The 18,559-nt window shown below is 37.8% G+C and overlaps 3 protein-coding genes across 4 annotated transcripts; 2 read left to right on the forward strand and 1 right to left on the reverse strand.

The window, feature by feature from the left end:
• The first annotated feature begins 301 nt into the window (after positions 1 to 301).
• On the forward strand, positions 302 to 3,555 carry abracl (ABRA C-terminal like). 2 transcript variants are annotated; one of them, XM_020936251.2, is made up of 3 exons: positions 302 to 427; positions 1,246 to 1,312; positions 1,738 to 3,555. In XM_020936251.2, exons 2-3 carry the CDS (start codon positions 1,252 to 1,254, stop codon positions 1,920 to 1,922), a joined length of 246 nt encoding a protein of 81 aa, XP_020791910.1. In that variant the 5' UTR covers positions 302 to 427; positions 1,246 to 1,251; the 3' UTR covers positions 1,923 to 3,555. The 2 variants fall into 2 exon arrangements, with proteins under 2 accessions (XP_020791910.1, XP_020791987.1); XM_020936328.2 differs by having other exon boundaries at positions 302 to 386.
• Positions 3,556 to 3,895: 340 nt separating this feature from the next.
• On the forward strand, positions 3,896 to 13,119 carry heca (hdc homolog, cell cycle regulator). Its single transcript, XM_020941811.2, has 5 exons — positions 3,896 to 4,328; positions 5,441 to 6,401; positions 7,269 to 7,435; positions 10,781 to 10,935; positions 12,657 to 13,119. Exons 1-5 carry the CDS (start codon positions 4,190 to 4,192, stop codon positions 12,819 to 12,821), a joined length of 1,587 nt encoding a protein of 528 aa, XP_020797470.1. The 5' UTR covers positions 3,896 to 4,189; the 3' UTR covers positions 12,822 to 13,119.
• mtif3 (mitochondrial translational initiation factor 3) lies at positions 12,390 to 17,969 on the reverse strand. The gene is made up of 4 exons (XM_020920332.2): positions 17,861 to 17,969; positions 15,588 to 16,050; positions 14,513 to 14,661; positions 12,390 to 14,439 (listed from the first exon to the last, which is right to left on the reverse strand). Exons 2-4 carry the CDS (start codon positions 16,045 to 16,047, stop codon positions 14,215 to 14,217), a joined length of 834 nt encoding a protein of 277 aa, XP_020775991.1. The 5' UTR covers positions 16,048 to 16,050; positions 17,861 to 17,969; the 3' UTR covers positions 12,390 to 14,214.
• Positions 17,970 to 18,559: the final 590 nt, after the last annotated feature.

Below are 18,559 nucleotides of genomic sequence, written 5' to 3' on the forward strand. Positions count from 1 at the left end.
CCTCTCTTCTCCTTTATTTGTACAATGGAGGCGTTATGTTGATGCAAGGAGCAAACGCACTTGTCCATATATGGGCCAGTGTGTCACAATGAAGTCAGATGTGTTTTAATGCTGCGTTCACTTGTTTCCGAAATCAGCTACCCCGAGACCATTTTGGAAAATCTACTCAAGATAAATCACACATTTATTCACAGTCCCATAAGAATATATCTTGTAGTCACGTTCAGCATAAGCACGGTGTCCTCTAACATTTAAATCGGCCAAATAATACCACAGTCAAGTGCACTTTTTGGGTATAAGTCTTCGATTTCCGATTCCGTTTGAACGCGCAGCCTCATTCGCCGGTGGTGTTCTTCCTTCAGTCGCTCTTTTGCTGAACCTTTCAAGTAATATTTTATTTATTTCTAAAGAACCGAAAACACTGAGAGTAAGTTAAACAGATGTGTTCACGTGTGCATTCAATCATTTGGCTTTTCGGAGATATGGACGATGTGTTTGTTTAATTTAAAAGATTGGACAACTCGGTGCCGCTTAATTGTTTCAAATGGAAAGCTAGCATCGGTGTTTTATGCTCATTATAAGCGGCTTTGACATGGCAAAACCCGTGAAAAATAAACCTATAAATAAATCAAAGGTCCGGTTGTGGACCAATCTCTAAATTTGGTGTAAAGTTGGTTCAGATTGAGCATTTAAAGGCTAAAAGCTAGCAGGGAGCGTCTATTTCCGCGTTCATGATAATGAAGTGCATGTTGGAGCTTGTGCAGGAAATGCGGCACTGTGTATGCCGGATCACTCCGAAGGTTTTATGGCAAACTAAATATTATTCTTGGGTCATTAAATTGAATTTAAGATGTGTCTTTTGTTATGCATGCATTTTGCAATAACTTTAAGAGGAACAAGATGACAGCAGGAGTGGTTCCCACTACTACTATAACTCTGATACTGTTTTTCTTTTTTAATAACTCCAAATATTTTCCCAATAAAAACGGATTAATTTATTTCTCTAATAAAAAATACTCCACGCTGCTGCATAAATGTTATCCCATTATATAAATGTATCCAATGTCTAGAAGAAAATTTTGTCAGTGTCCACACACAGTAGCCTGCATTGTTGTATGCCTTTCAGTTTTTTTGTTTTTTTGTTTTGGCCTCATCACAAGATCTCAAACAGCAGTGTCTAATAAAAGACTACATCATGTTATTCGTATTATATATTTTTAATTATGTAAATTCTGTTTGTTTCAGGGAATAATGAATGTAGATCATGAAGTGAAGTTGCTGGTGGAGGAAATCCAGAGACTTGGCCAAATGAGTGAGTCAGCCCACAACCTGATACTGTCTTATTATCCAGCATGCTCCAGAGAAAGAAGCACTGAGAAACTACACCGAGTATGATGTAGTCTAATGTTTTCAGGCTTGAAAGTAAGGCTGGGTGATATGTCAAAAAATGAATCATGGCTCTTTCCCTCACATTGATCAATTTATTATTTAGAAAGAAAAAAATATATATATAGAATTTTGAATCTCAATATTGATTGAGATGATGATTGATATTGAACACAAATAACAGACTTTCAATCAGTGCCATTTAACACACAAAAAAATAATATTTAGACATTTCTTTATATAATGATATAAAAATCTAGCCTGAAATGTAAGTAGTGTGATAACATTAATGCATAGTGTATGGGCTAAATTTTACGTATACTGCGTATGCTAAATGCTGTCTGTTTTCAGATGCTAATGGCCAGATGTCTGTGAAGTTTGGCGTTCTGTTCAGTGATGACAGATGTGCTAACATCTTCGAGGCTCTGGTGGGCACCCTGAAAGCTGCCAAGAAGAGAAAAGTGGTCAGTTATGAAGGCGAACTGCTTCTTCAGGGAGTTCATGACAATGTGGAAATTATCCTGCTGCAAGCATGATGACCACTTTGGGTTTTCCTAACTCTACCATCTAACCAATTTTAGTCTTACCCCTTTAAAATTATTACTTGACATAGATACAGTTTTAAGCAACTACTTCAGTGATCAATCTCTGAGTTCTGCTGTTGTTGGTCTGGCACTGTTCATAAACTAACAAACTCACAAACTAACCTGTGCTGGGCTGAGGTGGTCGCACCAGTTGGTGTGCAGATGCTTCTTAGTTCTCTACTTGTTTAGACATATTTCTTTTACAAGTTATAAAAACAAACCACCTAAACATTTTCAGCTTGCTACCAAAACTATGGTAGACAGGCTTTTGAATAAGTAAATGAGCAAAAAGTGGTGACTTCAAGCTAATAAAAAAAAAACATTTCCTAACTTGAAGATCTTCTAATTGGGGTTACTCAGGTAAATGCTCTTCTTGTTGAGCAACAAATTTTTTTAATGTACTCTCACGTTACTAAAACAAATGATTTGTTTTTTTCTCAAAGTTGGTGCCTCGTATTTGTACAGAACCAGAGCTAAATGAATTCTTTGTCCATTTCAAACTAAACCTTATTAAAAGACAGCAGTATTTATTTCTCACACCTACCAAAATGGCTGCAAAGTACTGTATGTTTTTTTTCTGATTTACAATAATACACAGATGAATGTAGTACTTTTTGTAATACATTTTAAACTACTTGGGCTATATCACAACCAACTGCCTTTTTTCTTATAAACCAGGACAAGCTGAGTAATTTATAAGATCCACATTGTAAAAATGGTATGAAGCACAATCACTATCAGCAGTGCCTCCTACTTTGTTGTTTTCATGTTGCTTAAAAATACAATATCAGTAACATGACTACATATCCGGAACCATCTGCCTTTTACAGGGATTTTCCTACCTCAAGACTTGGACCTGTTTGTTAGTAAATTTAGATCTAATTAGGACAATGCTAAAGTTTTAGTATTTTGTTACTTTGTAGTCAGTGGCTTTCTTATCATTGTCAGGTATACTCTGGCTTGACTTAGTTTTTTTTAGACCAGATTAGTGTAATTTTCCTTCTCCAATACAGGGTGCCAAATAATCTCAGGACCAAAATGTTATGACCAAATATTTAATGCTCATAAAAATTTTAAAGGTGCCATTTGTTTTCTTTTTTAATGTTTCAATTTACTCAGAAATGTGCTGGCATCTTGCTTTATTTGCCATTGTCCAAATTTGCTGCCTATACGTCAGCTTTTTTTTTTCTTTTAATCCCTGTACTAAAAGGTAATACAGCAAGCAAACAGTAAAAGCAAACAAATCATGCATCATTGCTATTAACACTGGAAAGGTGTTTATGAGGTAGTTTTTTTGACCAGAAGTTCAAATTGTTCATGTATGTGTGTTTTTCTACTCCTGTAATATACAACTGGGACTGCTGTGTTGCTAATTGCTAATGTGCATGCATGCTTAAATAACAGAAATGGGGAGATGAAATAATTTAACAGAAACTGCTTATGATGCTCACTGTTGTATATGTGGGGACAAAGAAACCTCAATGTTTTTCCTGAACCATTCAAAGTGCATCTTTACTGTCAGTCCTATAAACCTAGCAAATGATTGTAAGAAATCCAAGGAATAAAACATCTCACTTGGGTAAAATTGAAGCCTCGGTGTCATTCATTAAAAACGCTTTGTCAATTATGTTATGTTTTTTGTCTATTGTGCTGCCTTTATGTACAGTGGAAAGTACCTGCAATTATCAAATCAGAAGAGATTGTAATAACTTCATTATTACTGTCTTGAATCACGTGTTAGATATAGATTTAAATTAGAATTTCCATTTGATTCTAAGAAATACTTGACCCTAACCAGTTAAAGAACAGTTTTATTTAAATAGTAGAAATTATAAAGTACATTTATAAAGTTTATTCTGAAAGAAGCTGAAATTCTCATGACTTCCTCAGGCCCACTGAAAGCAGCTCATTGGGGGCGTGTCGTGTGACGTCAGGGGGTGGAAGAAAACAGCAGGAATCAAAACAAGAGACGGACACGCCTTCAATCTTAAAGGTTATTGCAGCTTAATTCTTCTAAGTGCCATTGCACAAAACGCTACCTGGGGTCCACCCAAAACCCTAAACTCCAGCAACAGCCTGCAACAGCCCGCAGCACTCGACAAGGACACAAGCCTGCAGGGATCCGAGGCAGCTCTGCAGGAATGGACTCCACACTCATGTCAGGCGCTGACAGCAGCTCATAGAGGTCGAAAATAACACTGACACCAGAATAGCGTAAAATGCCCAACCAAAAGACCAGCAAAGGCAAGAAAAGCAAGCGCACTAACAGCAGCGGGGATGAGCAGGAGAACGGAGCGTGTGCGGCCGCAACAGGAGGCGCGACGGCGGCTGCTGCGCCCACGAACGAGCGCTCCAGCGGTAAGACGACACAGACAGGACGGATGGAGAAGTTTGGTGATGCTGTCTTCCTGCCACGGGGAGCTTTGTGTTGTCTGTGCTACTGTAGTGCGTACAACACTGCTGTCTCTCTCTTGTCTCTCTCCAGTCCGCCTCAAAGTTCATTTAGAAACTATCAAAGCATTAGCTTCCGTTTGGAGCGCACGACTTAAGGCACTGGAGAGTTTACCTAGTCGTTGTTATGAGCATTCTGTTACACTAGCCTTTTATGGCCTAACCCAAACTGTGCAGACTAGAGTAGACTACAGTGATTTGCATGCGCCAGCTCCTTTGCGTGTTTTGGTGCGACAGCACCTTGTGAACACATAGCTTTAGTTAGGTGTGTTCGGGGTTTACAAAAATGTAAAGCCGCTGGTGCCGATTCTATCATGCCCAATGACTTTCTCCAGGCATTTCTGATTAGCAGCCCATTGGGGAAAAGTGGTGCGTCGTGTTCTTCCTGTTAGCTTACCTGTAGCAGTCATTTTACATTTTACAACGCATGTGCATAGCCCTGTTGGCAGTAATTGTCCCCAAAAATATGAGCACAGTTTGTTTAGAAGTGACGAGTACCGTGCACAAACGGGCTGTTTCTTTTGTGCAACACTCTACACAAGTTCATGATCTTTGTCAGTGCTACCCTTATAACTCGTTTGTCATTATGAGCATTGTTATGCGGGTGCGGCTGCGTTTGCCTGACGCACATTTTATGCACACCTTGACCATTTCTTGGTGCTGTGCCTGACTTTTCTTTGAAGCACTCTCAGATCAAATTTAACAGCGTTCAATTATCCTGCAAAGATGGTGGTGTGAGGAGAGTGACCTTAAGTAAGAATTAATCTGAATTTGTCTACAGACAATTAATGATCATGTTACAATAAGCTTATAGGTTGTGATGTAGTCCTGACAAGGGTAAAATTACCTGTAAGTTCTAACTTCATTGTTGGTAATATTACTACTACCAAATATGTTGTTATTACCCCTGTTAGTAGCCCATTACTGCGACTCCTATTCAGCATCAGTATTACAGGTAGGGTATTACATATGGGGAGCCTTGAATTCAAGTTGCATCACTTTTCTGTTTTTATTCACAGAGGCACAGTGTGCGACCCCCCTGGGCTGCAGTCTGGGACGCCCCATAGACATGGACAAGGACGATTACCAGCGCGTCCTGTGCAACAACGAGCTATGTCCCCATGGGAACTGGATGCACCTGCAGTGTTTCTACGAGTGGGAGAGCTCCATCCTGGTCCAGTTCAACTGCATCGGCCGTGCACGCTCCTGGAACGAGAAACAGTGCAGGCAAAACATGTGGACCAAAAAGGGCTACGACCTGGCATTTCGCTTCTGCTCTTGCCGCTGCGGACAAGGCCATTTGAAGAAGGACACAGACTGGTACCAGGTCAAGCGCATGCAGGATGTTCACAAAAAGAAGCCATCGGAGAGGAGTTTTGGCAGGATGGGGGCGGCTGCTGGGTCAGGTGAGGGGGGCATGGATGACAGCAAGAAAGCTAAGCTACCAGTTGCAGGTAAAGTTCCTCAAAGAAGTCAGGAGATGCCTCGTAGACAATCCATGGAGAGACAGAACTCTACAGAGAAAGGTGCAGTCGGGGGTCAGGCAGTAGGGGGAGCACTTCCAAAATCCCCATGTGAATCCTCCCCAGGACAGTCCCCTCCGACGGGGTTCTGCTTTTCCCCGACCTCGGCATCGGCGCAGGGGGCAGGTACGAGAGGGCCACGACAGCTTGGGGAGTTCCTGAGATCAGCGGTGCAGCATTCGGACACCCAGAGGAGGCACCCACTGGTATCGCTGGGGCGAGGAGGGGGGCATTTGGACGCAGGATCTGTGCTGCCCATCCCTATGTCCTTGGCCCTCCCGCTGCATCACAGGCTGGGCTCCGGGGGCGATGGTGGGCATGGTGGACACCCCGTGCAGTTCCTGAGGCGGCTGGACCTGTCAGAGCTGATTGCACACATCCCCCGGCACAAGCTGAACACCTACCACGTCCGGATGGAGGATGATGCACAGGCAGGGCAGGGGGAGGAGCTGCGCAGGTGGGACCAGTCACCCATAACACAAGCACTAAATGTCACTCATTAGATACAGTGCCAAATGCCCATCATCATCATTAACACTGACATTTTATTTGACTTTTAAAAAAGCAGTGATGTTGGAATCTGTGCCTGTATGAATGTGGTGTGTGGTGATCGGAGGGGCCATTGGCACAGATTGGCAGCCTTGCTACTGTCAGTCTACCCCAGGGCAGCTATGACAACAGTAGTTTGTTATTGTTTTGGAATTTTCTTGACCCCCAAGATCAAAATAACTAAATCAATCTCCCAAAATTAAATAAAAGGTATTTGTCTACTGGACCATAATCTTGACAAGACAGATTCCAGACTGATTCATAACACAAATTTTATAGAAGTTAAAGGTGCACTGTGTAACGTTTCTGGTTTGGTTACCAGGTTCATTGAGATGTTATTGCTTTGCGTGGAAACCGCCACAGTATGGCATTATATTTGTATATCTGACCTTTATTTAACTAAATTTATTTAATTATTACACAAATATCCTTGAAAAACATGTCCTCTTACTGTGCTTGGGACTGCCTCTCCACAGATCTGACTTGGCCTGGTGGTGTCACCTGCTTGTCCATACTGTAGAGTGTGGTGGTTCCTCTACTGGAAAAGTTACACAGAGCATCTTTAAACTGGTAGTTAAACACTGGAGTATATTAACTGTAGTTTAGCCCACTGATTGGTTTGAGTCATGGCTGTTTTGTAGAAACATTTTTTGGTATTATTAGTGAATGATGCAGAATTTCACCTTTTTATTTTAACAAATAATTACAAAACAGAAACAACAATTCTGCATGTATTTTTGACATTATTTGCACCTTGTTGACACACATATTTTAGGTTCATCCTTTCAGCCCTGAGTGCATGTCAGAGGAACATGGTGCACTGCGCCCTGTGCCTGCGCTCTCTGCCCGTGTTCGAACAGTTCCCCCTGGTGGACGGGACGCTCTTTCTCAGCCCGTCCCGACATGAGGAGATTGAGTACGACGTGCCCTGTCACCTACAAGGTCAGTTTGGAGGGCTCATTCATAAATATTCACAACAGTAGTTTGAGAAAGATTTCATGTGTTCAAAAACCAGAGGTGGAAATAAGATACTCACAGAAATTCACAGCCTTAAAATGAATGTTACAATAAGTACAATATCAGTATTATTTTAATCAACTAAAGAAATTCTTAGTAGTTATGTATCACTCTGTATTTGACCTCTGACCCAAACTGCACTCACAAGACTGGCAGTTCATGGGAAAAAATTGCTATTTATGCAACAAACAGTACTAGGAAACAATGTATTTATATGAAGACAGATTAAAATGTGTGAATCATGTGTTTAATCTGCATTTTAACTAGGCCTGTCATGGTAATTACTATATCAATTTATCATTAAATATGTGAAAGCTGGGGTTAGTATTAATTGTGTGTACATTTTCTTTGCACAACTAGAAAATATTTGGTTATTTTTTGGCTACACAGTAAGATTTAAGACATAAAAGGTTGAATTAATTGCCCAAATTTTCTGCACTTGAATGATTCTAAAATATAAGTGATGGTGTTTGGACCTTGTTGTGCTGGAGTCACCTTGGCTGATTTGAGAAACCTCAGTCCTTTTTCTAAACTTGAGATTTTGGGACTTGGTTTTAAGATGGATTCACAGTTTAAACTTGATTACCAAATTCATTCTGTTGTAAGAACCAGCTTTTTCCACCTTAGGCAGCTGGCTAAAGTTAAGCACCTTTTGGCATGTCAGCGTTTTGAAACAGTGATTCACCTTTGTAACCACACGACTGGATTACTGTAACGCACTTTATTTTGGGGTGAGTCAGTCTTCCATTTCCTGACTGCATTTCGTCCAAAATGCGGCTGCACGTTTTTTAACTGGCACTCGAAAATATGAGCACATCACCCCCATTTTATCCTTTCCTTCACTGGCTGCCCGTGCACTTCAGGATCCATTTTGAACTGCTTGAATTTGTTTTTTAAGTGTTCAGATTTTACGGCCTTGCTGTATCTCTCTGAGTCGTCTTTATTCTCCTGTGCAATCTCTCAGGTCTGATTGTACCAAAGACCAGCCAAAGCTCAGAGGGGACAGAGCCTTTGCCGTGGCACCAAAACTGTGAAATGATCTGCCTTTGCACATTAGATATCCCTCTTCTGTACATGTTTTTAAATCATTTCTTAAAACGCACTTGTTCACTTTGGCTTTCAACACAGTTTGAGAGATGTTGACATCGTATTAGATTGTTTTGTCTCTATTCTCTTTTTATACATTTATTGTTTTAATGTTTTTAATTATGTTCTGTAGCACTTTGGTCAACCTGTGTTGTGTTATACATAAAGTTGCAGTTACAGTAATAGCTTTTATGACTCATTACAGGTCCAAACTCTCTGCTTAAGTGTTAAATTCTAATATTTATTTATTGTAGTTCATGATATTTTAACAATATTTCATATTTGCACATTTGTTTTTGTGGTTTAAACCTGCTCTTGGATTATTGTGTCAGAGACGTGAATTAGTTTCAATATTATCATGTATTGTCTATATTTACTTCAGCAATATATCACGCTGCAAAATTTGTTATCGAGACAAAAACAAAACTGAAACATATAAAACATATTACTACATTGTTTTCAGCAAATATAGCATTTTCAAAACAGTTAACGGTAACATGGAGATATAAATATATTATGTCGAAGCAGTTAATACCCCATAGAAGTAAAATACCCCCCTTTAACATCAAATTTAATCAGATGATGTCTTTTGCATTACTTTTAATTAATTGCAACAACAAACATGACAAAAAATGACATAGGTGGGCACTGTATTGTCTACAAGGTATCAAACAGCTGGTTTGAAAATATGCTAAATCAAAAAAGCACTGAAATCACCTCTTGCTTCTGTCAGGTCGATATTTTAACAATATTTCACATTTGCAATAGTTATTGTGGTTTAAACCTGCTCTTGGGTTACTGTGTCAGAGAAATGAATTAGTTTCACTATTATCGTGTATCATCTATATTTACTTCAGCCATATATCGTACTACAAAATTTGTTATTGTGACAGGCCTACTTTTATCATATACTAGTAAATACCAGAGGTGGGGACTTGCAAGTCATAACTTGGACTCGAGTCAGACTTGAGTCACAATTTTTTCGGACTTGAGACTTGACTCAATAAAATGGACTAAGACTTGGGACTCGACTTGGACTTGAAGGTCAATGACTTGGGACTTGACTTGGACTTTAGGCCTGAGAAGACTAGATTTTTCTTCGACAAAAATATGCTTTAGAAAATACTTTTCTCTTTACAGCTCATAAATGCGGCGCTGTGATGTGGTATCCTCAAATGTTCTACAGTAATACACAGTATTATACAACACAATACAGTAAAACAGAGGGAACTACAAAGAACTACATGACAAAATAACTCTTATTTAGCACTTTTAAATCCGTACTAACGTAAGCACTAACCGTAATGATTCACATTAAGATTTTGTCAAGACATTTAAAAAGGAAAAAATAGCATTTCTACAACTCTTATATAAATACTTTTGTTTAAAGACTTGAAATGACTTGAAGCTCAAAGCAGACGACTTGGACTTGACTTGGACTCATGGGCCAGTGATTCGAGACTCGACTTGGTCTTGCCTGTCTTGAGACTTACTTGAGACTTGCAAACAACGACTTGGTCCCACCTCTGGTAAATACACAAAAAGCCCAAATCAAATCTTAAGGTAATATGGTCCAGTATGGTTCATTTAGAAAAGGGATTACTGGGAAACTCATGTGAGGGCTGGTGTCAGTGTGTAAAGTGGTCTTCATTATGAGTAGTATTTTCTGTAGCCCTATATTTTTATCAGGTTTTTTTAGAATGTAATGACACCACTTGCTCAAATGGGTCTGGAGCTAATTATTATCCTGTCTTATTATTAGAGTTACACATGAAAACTGTTAATGCATGTGTGGATATACACATGTCTGCCTGGTCTCTGTAGATGTAAGCTGTGGACGCACGCAGTGTTTTGATCTTGACCTTATCCTTTGATATGTACATTAAGGTCCTTGATATTCAGCACACCAAGTACATTATTGATGCAGCTTTTGTCATATCTAGCTGACTTTAATACTGAACATTTCAAAGCCAAACAGCTGAAGAAATTTGGGATTGAGGTGATTATAAAGATTGTTGTCAAATTCCACAAGGTACTGAGAGCGACTATGATCTATGATAAAATGTAAAGATTACGTTTAGATCCTGTGTGTACTGAAGCCTACAGCATTCTACAGCTACATTCTTGGAAACATGAGGCGAAAAGCCAAAACTAAATGAATGTTTGTGTGTTTCTCTCATGCAGGGAGGCTTATGCACCTCTATGCCATCTGTGTGGACTGTTTAGAAGGAGTCCATAAGATCGTCTGTATCAAATGCAAGTCACGCTGGGACGGGAGCTGGCACCAACTGGGCACCATGTACACCTACGACATACTGGCAGCCTCTCCATGTTGTCAGGTACACTAGAATTACATTAAGCGTCAGTATTTGAAAGGTAAATCCACAATTAATGAAACTGATAATTAGTTTTACCCAATATTCAAATTATGAATCAATACTTTAAGATGGGGTACTATGCAAAATCAATTTCTTTTTACTTTCTATATGCCTGAAGAGGTTTTAGATGTCGTTCATGCATGTTTGAATATTTTAGCGATAACCTCCTTATTAGGGGTGTGCAAAAATATCGAAATATCAATATATTGTATCGTTTAATGTGATGATACAGTATCGACATCGTGGGCTGCTGTATAGATATATCGAGTTCTTTTTGGTATATTTTACTAAATTATTTTGTTACAGAGCTATGGTTTTGTTGCTTGTTTAGTGGAAGGAAACTTGTTAATGTGACACATTTGACATTTTCACTGTTTTGAGGATTAAAATTTTCATATTCACTTGGCTCCAGATGTGGTTTAACAAAGACTTTTAGTATCACAGCCAAGATTTAATGATCTTAATGATACTCAGCTTTAGTATCAATTGTCTTATTTGAGTTATAACGTGTCTTTTCCCATTTTTATTTTTATCATCTATTTTTTGCATGCTATTCTCTCAGATGATCGTGTTAATGCGTTTTGTGACACATTTGACATTTTCATTGTTTTGATGCATAAAATGTGTGTGTTTCATATTCACTTTTCTCAAGAAGTGGTTTAACAAAGACTTTTAGTATCATTGACATGATGTAGCCTTTATTTTTTATAGAACCGCATCGAACTGTTTTGAAATATAATATCGAATCGAAAGTTCACTATATTAAGATATGTATCGTATCGGCAACTTCTTAATGATACCCAGCCCTACTCCTTATGGTTAGCAGTATGAGTTCATCCAATGTTTACCTCACAAGCCTACATCATTAAACCTCCCACAGGACAATTCTCCATAAATATACAAAAACATGATACAAAAAAGTACGGAGCAACTTAACAAACATAATGCGATGTGCAGTAGTTTCATTAACCGGATGCATGCTGCTGATTGTGCTGTGATAGCGTTGTGAAGGGGAAGTGACTTAATGAGGGGACAGAGGAAGGGGGGACTCAGATGCCAAAAACAAAAGTGAAACTTATAAAACATGTTAATATATTGTTTTTGGCAAATATGGCATTTTCAGAACAGTAAAAGGTAACACGGTGATATAAATATGTTATGTCTAAGCGGTTAATACCCCACAGAAGTAAAATACCCCCTCTTTGACACCAAATTTAATCAGATGATGTCTTGTGCATCACGTGACAAAAAAATGACAAACGTGGGTACTATTGTCTACAAGATATCAACTAGCTGACAAATTTTTAAAAAATCAAGCACCGTAGTCCCCTCCTGGTTCTGTCAGGTCGATCTAAGGCACTGGTTGTTGCATGAGTCCAATTTTGAGGATAAATTTTCATACCAGGACAATAGAGTAGAAATACAAGTATTTTTTTATTGTGTTATACAATAAACAAACTGAAAAAGTACATATTTATTGGCAATGGGCATTGTTCCTATTTCATTGTCACAGTCTCTTAAACAACTCAAAAATATTACCTTGCTCTCTATAAGTTTTGTTTTTTTGGAAATGAGAAGTTTTAGTTCACACATAAAACATTTTCAGATCCTGTTATTGTAAGATTGTAAAGGCAATACTTTTTAGTAATTACTCTGTTTTCACATTTTCTTTTCCTCTTTAGGCCCGTCTCAATTGTAAACACTGCGGGAAGCCAGTGGTGGATGTACGAGTGGGAATGCAGTATTTTTCAGAGTACAGCAACGTTCAGCAGTGTCCTCATTGTGGGAATTTAGACTATCACTTTGTCAAACCTTTCTCCTCTTACAAAGTTCTCGAGGCTTATTGACACATGTTGTTCTTGCATGCTAGTTATCATTATGCTGCTTCTGTTACTGTTTTTCTAACACAATCTAGGAATAAATTTTATTTTTGGGCCTCATGGCGGTTATCGGAGTATATTTTTGGCACTTGGATTAAGACAGTATCTTTGCTGATTGAGACAGGACTGGATAAAGTGTTGACTTGACGTTTAACAAGTCCTAAAGACACATTTATCTGTGACAAGTGAATGTAACTGTATGCCAAATTTGCTTTATTTTGTACCAAAACAGTGATATCTTGAAAATAAAGCAAAGAAACATCTGTGTTGCTTTTTGTGTGATTTTTTTTACAATGTTATTAAGACACATCAGTTTGCAGTCTAACATAGTTTTGAGCTGAAATATACAATTTCCTAGTCTGTGCTCCTTTTATGGAATACCAAGGCACACCAGCAACTTTAGGCAGCAAATCCACTTAAATTTTGAATTACATTAGATACATTTTTGGATGTACAAATGCAGCTTTTCAACTTCCACCTTTTTATTTACTTGTCTCCATGGGAATGTTATTGCTTTCGCCTGGAATATGCATAAAACTTTTCTTCAACTTTTCATTGAATTATAGTTCTTAATGCTGAAAAATTCCTTGAATACTATAACAATATGACCAGTAAATTGACACTAGTATTTGTCTCCATGGTGATAGGCAAGCTGAATTCATATCATGGAACCTTCCAGGCAAAACAACAATATCGCCATGGAGACGAGCAGGTGGTGGACCTTGCATAGATAAAGACTTCAGTTCACACCTCTATCTCGAGCATCGTGAGATTGTAAAATATGTTTTTATTTATTCATTTTAATAATCGGTATCAGTGATAAGTGAAAAGAAAAAAAACATATTTTGCTCTTATGCTCAGATTCAATGTGTATTCAGTACATTTACATTCACCATTCTTCCAAGTAAACCTACACCACCATTTTATGATTACACCAATGTTCAAAACTTTCTTCTTGTTACAAAATACAAATAAGTGCTTTTCATTTTAAACCAGCGTCCCTTGTAACTTTCATAATTCTCCAAGTGCAGTTGCATTTCTCCGCACACAGTATTTGATCTAGGGATTTTTCATCTTTTTTTTTCAGATTCAGATTTCAGATTTTGCTTGCTGTTGTGACCGATATTTGCTGGTACCGATATTAAGCTTTTAAAATCCATAGCAAACCCAATGTATGTTCAATTATAGTGAAATTTACAAATGAAACTTACAGTTCACTTTTGTACATAGGATAAAATTTTCATGAGTCCTTTCAATAAGACAATTCGGCAAAATTTTCAATACAGCTCGATAACGATATCTAGCAAAATCCTCTTCATCACTGATAACCGATAAACCATCCCTATTCACTCCCATAGTGTCACTGCTGTACAGAACTCTCACTTGTGTCCTTTGAGCCGTCTGCTGAAGCAGATTCTGGGCTAGACTCTGTGGTTTGCTTTTTCTTGGGTTTTTGAGCGAGTTCTTTGGCTGAAGGGGGCCTGAGGATGCACATCGCCGCCTGACCATCTCGGATCACTTTTGGCTTCGACACGTATCCAAAATCGACCTCCATTTGTTGCACTAAGTTCTCCAAATGAGAGTCCTATTGGAGAGAGATAAAAGTAAGTAAAGTGTGATGTTGTGTGATAGAATTTAAATTGCCTGTTGCTCCTGACCGTGTTGCCGGTAGAATTGCGAGTAGACCGAAGGGTTATTTTGACATGGTGTTTCTTCTCCAACCAACTCTCCACTTGTTTTAATTTGGTTGCGAGGTCATGAGTTGCGATGCCAGAAGAGAAAGTGAGCTCCTTTACTTGGATAGGTGCTGTAGGAAGAGTCAATAGAGTAAAGAGTTTAGTCCATTTTAAAGACGGTAAGTGTCCCAAAGAATAATAATTAATAATAATAATTCTTGGTCAGCTTGGCAACATCGATTCAGTATCTCTCAGTATAAATAATGGCTATGTATTAGGGATGGTACAAGATTTCGTGAGACAAAATTGTCACAAGATAGTGCACACAAGAGCAAAATTATCTTGTGAGATTTTTTCCCAAGTGTTTACATTTGGATTGGACAAAAAAGGGTCACGTGTTGGCGAGTTACGTCTCTTACAATTCCAAAAAGCAGTACTAGAATGGAAACAAAAATATGAAATCAAATACATCTGAATCTGAAAATTACCAATATAATAGAGATTCTGTTAAAATCTCGTCTTTTCTCGTGGACCCAATCTTGTATCTCGTCTTGTGAAAATTGTGTCTCATCCCATCCCTACTATGTATACAGATAGTTTTACTTTTTGTATAAAGAGTAGATTGGCTCCAAAATTTTCGCTCCAACTCAGTCTTTTTTACCATCTATTCTATTTATATTCTAATCTATATATTTGCAGATTATTATTCAGGCTTAGGCTACAGATTTAAAACGTGTCCAGGAGCTGAAATATTGATTGCAATGGCTCATACAGTCCAAAAGTAAAAGTCCTTGTCAACCTTTGGTAGGTTTAAACACTAAGCCACTTAATTTATTTGATAATAAATAGTGTTGTTTTTAAGCCAACATGTAGGAACACAAGTATATTTATTCATTCTCCACTGTTGCCCACGCATTTCTCAATTATGAATTATTTATGATTTCACCAGCCTAACAGTGAAATGCTATTTTGATCAGAAGCGTGACATAAACCAATGGAATAACAAACACGCTCCAAACAAGCACAAGTCCAGTCTGTTCTTACTGAATGAACTGACCTGGCTTCGCTTTCTGCTTCTCCCTGAGCTTGAGCTGCTCCTCGTGGATCTGCTTTCCACTCATCAGCCTGTACACGGGGGGTTCCTGGTTCTCGCTCAGCAGCACCAGCTTCAGCCCCTGCTCGTCCATCATTCGGAGGACATCAGACCGGTGCATTGTCCCCATGTTGTCCCCGCTCTCTCCTATAACCCGTATAAGACGATGGGGGATCTTCCTGCCAACGCTGCTTATGGAGCCATCGCTGTGTCCACTGCTCTTCTTTTTCTTCTTAGCTGTGGGGGTGTCTTGAGGATCCTCTGCTATTGTGCAAAACTTAGACTGACTCCAGAAGGTTGTAAAGACGTTGGGTTTGCCGCTGCATGTGGTACTTCTCACTAAGGAATACAGATAAACTGGGCTGCTACTTCTCATCGCTTGGGTTGAAATGTTGAACAGCCACCTGGCACAACCTGCAGACATGTCCTAAACAAAAAGACATGGTTAAAAATATTGAAAAATGTTGATAGTTCTAAAATGATCGTGGCAGGGATGTTGGTCTCTTAATGTCAAATATAGGTGTTAAAAAGTACTGCCAAGGAGTAACATTACTAATTTACAAGCTTGTCAATCATTGAAAACATAAACATAAATAAACTATCGTAACGATTAATATAATTATCTTTTCAACTTTTCTCAAGAGGGTCCACAGCCTGTTTGTCTCCAGGGAAATGTTAATGTTTTCAATTGTCCACAGTATGGTATTAAACGACTCTGTCTTGCATAAGGCTGTGCAGTTAATTGATTGAATTTTTATTGCGATTTCGATTTTCGTGTCAAACGATCACCATACTCTTATAATCAAGTTGGAATGATTTAAAGCTTAACAAAGTTTATTTTGGGATATTGTTTGTATAAATAAGTTTATTTATTTAAATTTTTAAATATAGAGATTGTAGAACAGCTGGAGTTATAGTTTATTTTGGATACATTTATGTTTTTCTATGCCTCTTATTTCATGTTCAAAGTATATTTTATTCATTTTATGTTTTATACATCACAAAACTGGTCAAAGGTACAGATATTTGTACCTTAGAATTTGATTAGATTTGAAGATCTTGATAAATACTGATCATGCTCCCAATGGTATCAAGGTAACTTTTGACTCTCTACACCTTACATGCACAATACATCAATAACACAGACTGCATTAAGGAAAAGTAATGACATGAACATGCTGCAGACGTACACAAATGGAACTAGACACTTCTGCATAAAATGAATATAACACAACTAACCCAGCTGCACAGATAGACCCTGATACCAATTTTCTCTCTTTCATTGTTAACAATTGTAGTTATATTGTACAAGAACAGTTTGAAAACAGTGTGAAATTAGAGGGTAAACTGTCAATTTTCAATTTGAAAGTTTTGCGTAAATTATCAATAACAAAGTGTTCTTTTTGAGAGAAATGCTGAATAAATGCATTGTGCAACAACTATGATTTCAATATTGACCAAAATAATCATGATAATGATTTTTTCCATGCACAACAAAATTACTAACCCATTTCTGGACCTTTAAGATTGTTTAAGTGATGTCAAATTTGATGTGATAAACCAAAAAGATTTTTTTTTACTTAAATAATAATTAGGGATGTAACAATAACCGGAATATTGTGATACCGTATCATCAAACATCTCACAATAATATTGTGGAGCGTCACAATATATCGAATTACAAGTTCCTTTTCCCTTTAAATGCACTGTTTTACAGCTGCTGCAACAACTAATAAACATCAGAAACTACATATCCCATGATTCATTTCAGCACAGACAACATGTAGAAATATATTTTTTACTTGAATTCTTGGGATTATGACAGAAATAAAGGTATTTTAAAAGCAAAAAAGCATCCTATCTATAATTATATCAGCCTCTCCAAAATATCGCAGTAAATATCGTACCGTAAGATGCGTATCGTGATAATATTGTACTGAGCGATTTAGATATCGTTACATCCCTAATAATAATAGTTAAAAAACGGATACATAGTAAAATGGGCAAGTAAATCTGTAACTGTGTGATGATTATTATTATTTATTTATTATTGTTTATTTATTTATTTACAATGTATTACTGTAAGAAATGTGAAGTTTGTAGAGTCAGAGGGCCGAGGTGGAATCAAACTGGATATTCCTCTAGTCTGCTACTCTTGATCAATCCGTCCTTTGCAGAAAACGTCTGTGCACGCGTGATTTTTAAGCGCAGTAGCAAATATTGTGTTTATTACTCACTGTTCTTGTCAATGTCGTTAGTTCATGCTTTCATCGGGCTAAGGGTGAATGGATACTTCCGGGTTGTTTCTTCTATTTTACTTAGCGCTGAGTTCCAGAGAAAACGCACATTACCGTCCTCAAGTGGACACATTAGGGAGTACACTAGTTAAAAAGCAGGTAAGTATACTATCATTGGTAAGTAAACTAATCTAATTAATCAGTTAAATCTAAATCAGTTAAAGATCATATATATTACACGATATTAAATTGTGTTTTGTTTCATTCTCACATTTGAGTTATCCTTTATTATTAGTCTGTCTGCATCTCCGAAACTCAAAAACAGCTATTTCAGTACTTTAAAGATGCATTGTGTAACTTTTCTGGTGGAGGGTCTGTCAGATTCTTGTTTCAATGGATATATATTCAGACATATGACATTTCTCTGCCCAGAATGTTCCAGCCCAAAAGATAGCAGGAAACATTTGATAACATTTTTATACGGAGGAAAATTAGTCTGGTCACTGCTCCCTCCATCGCATGTCGAGCTTTATTCAACAGTGTCTTCCAATCACTGTTGGTCAAGTTATTTTAAAATTGTGATGCGTTATTTATTACTTGTTACTGTCATTTCAAAGTAATTTGTTACAATATTACTGCATTTAAAATGTAAGGCATTACATTACTATTGCATTACTTTTAAGTTACACTCACCAAAAT

The sequence above is a fragment of the Boleophthalmus pectinirostris genome, unplaced genomic scaffold (assembly GCF_026225935.1).
Source record: "Boleophthalmus pectinirostris isolate CB_2022bp ecotype Guang Dong unplaced genomic scaffold, ASM2622593v1 HiC_scaffold_13, whole genome shotgun sequence".
In the NCBI taxonomy this organism is placed as follows: domain Eukaryota; kingdom Metazoa; phylum Chordata; class Actinopteri; order Gobiiformes; family Gobiidae; genus Boleophthalmus; species Boleophthalmus pectinirostris.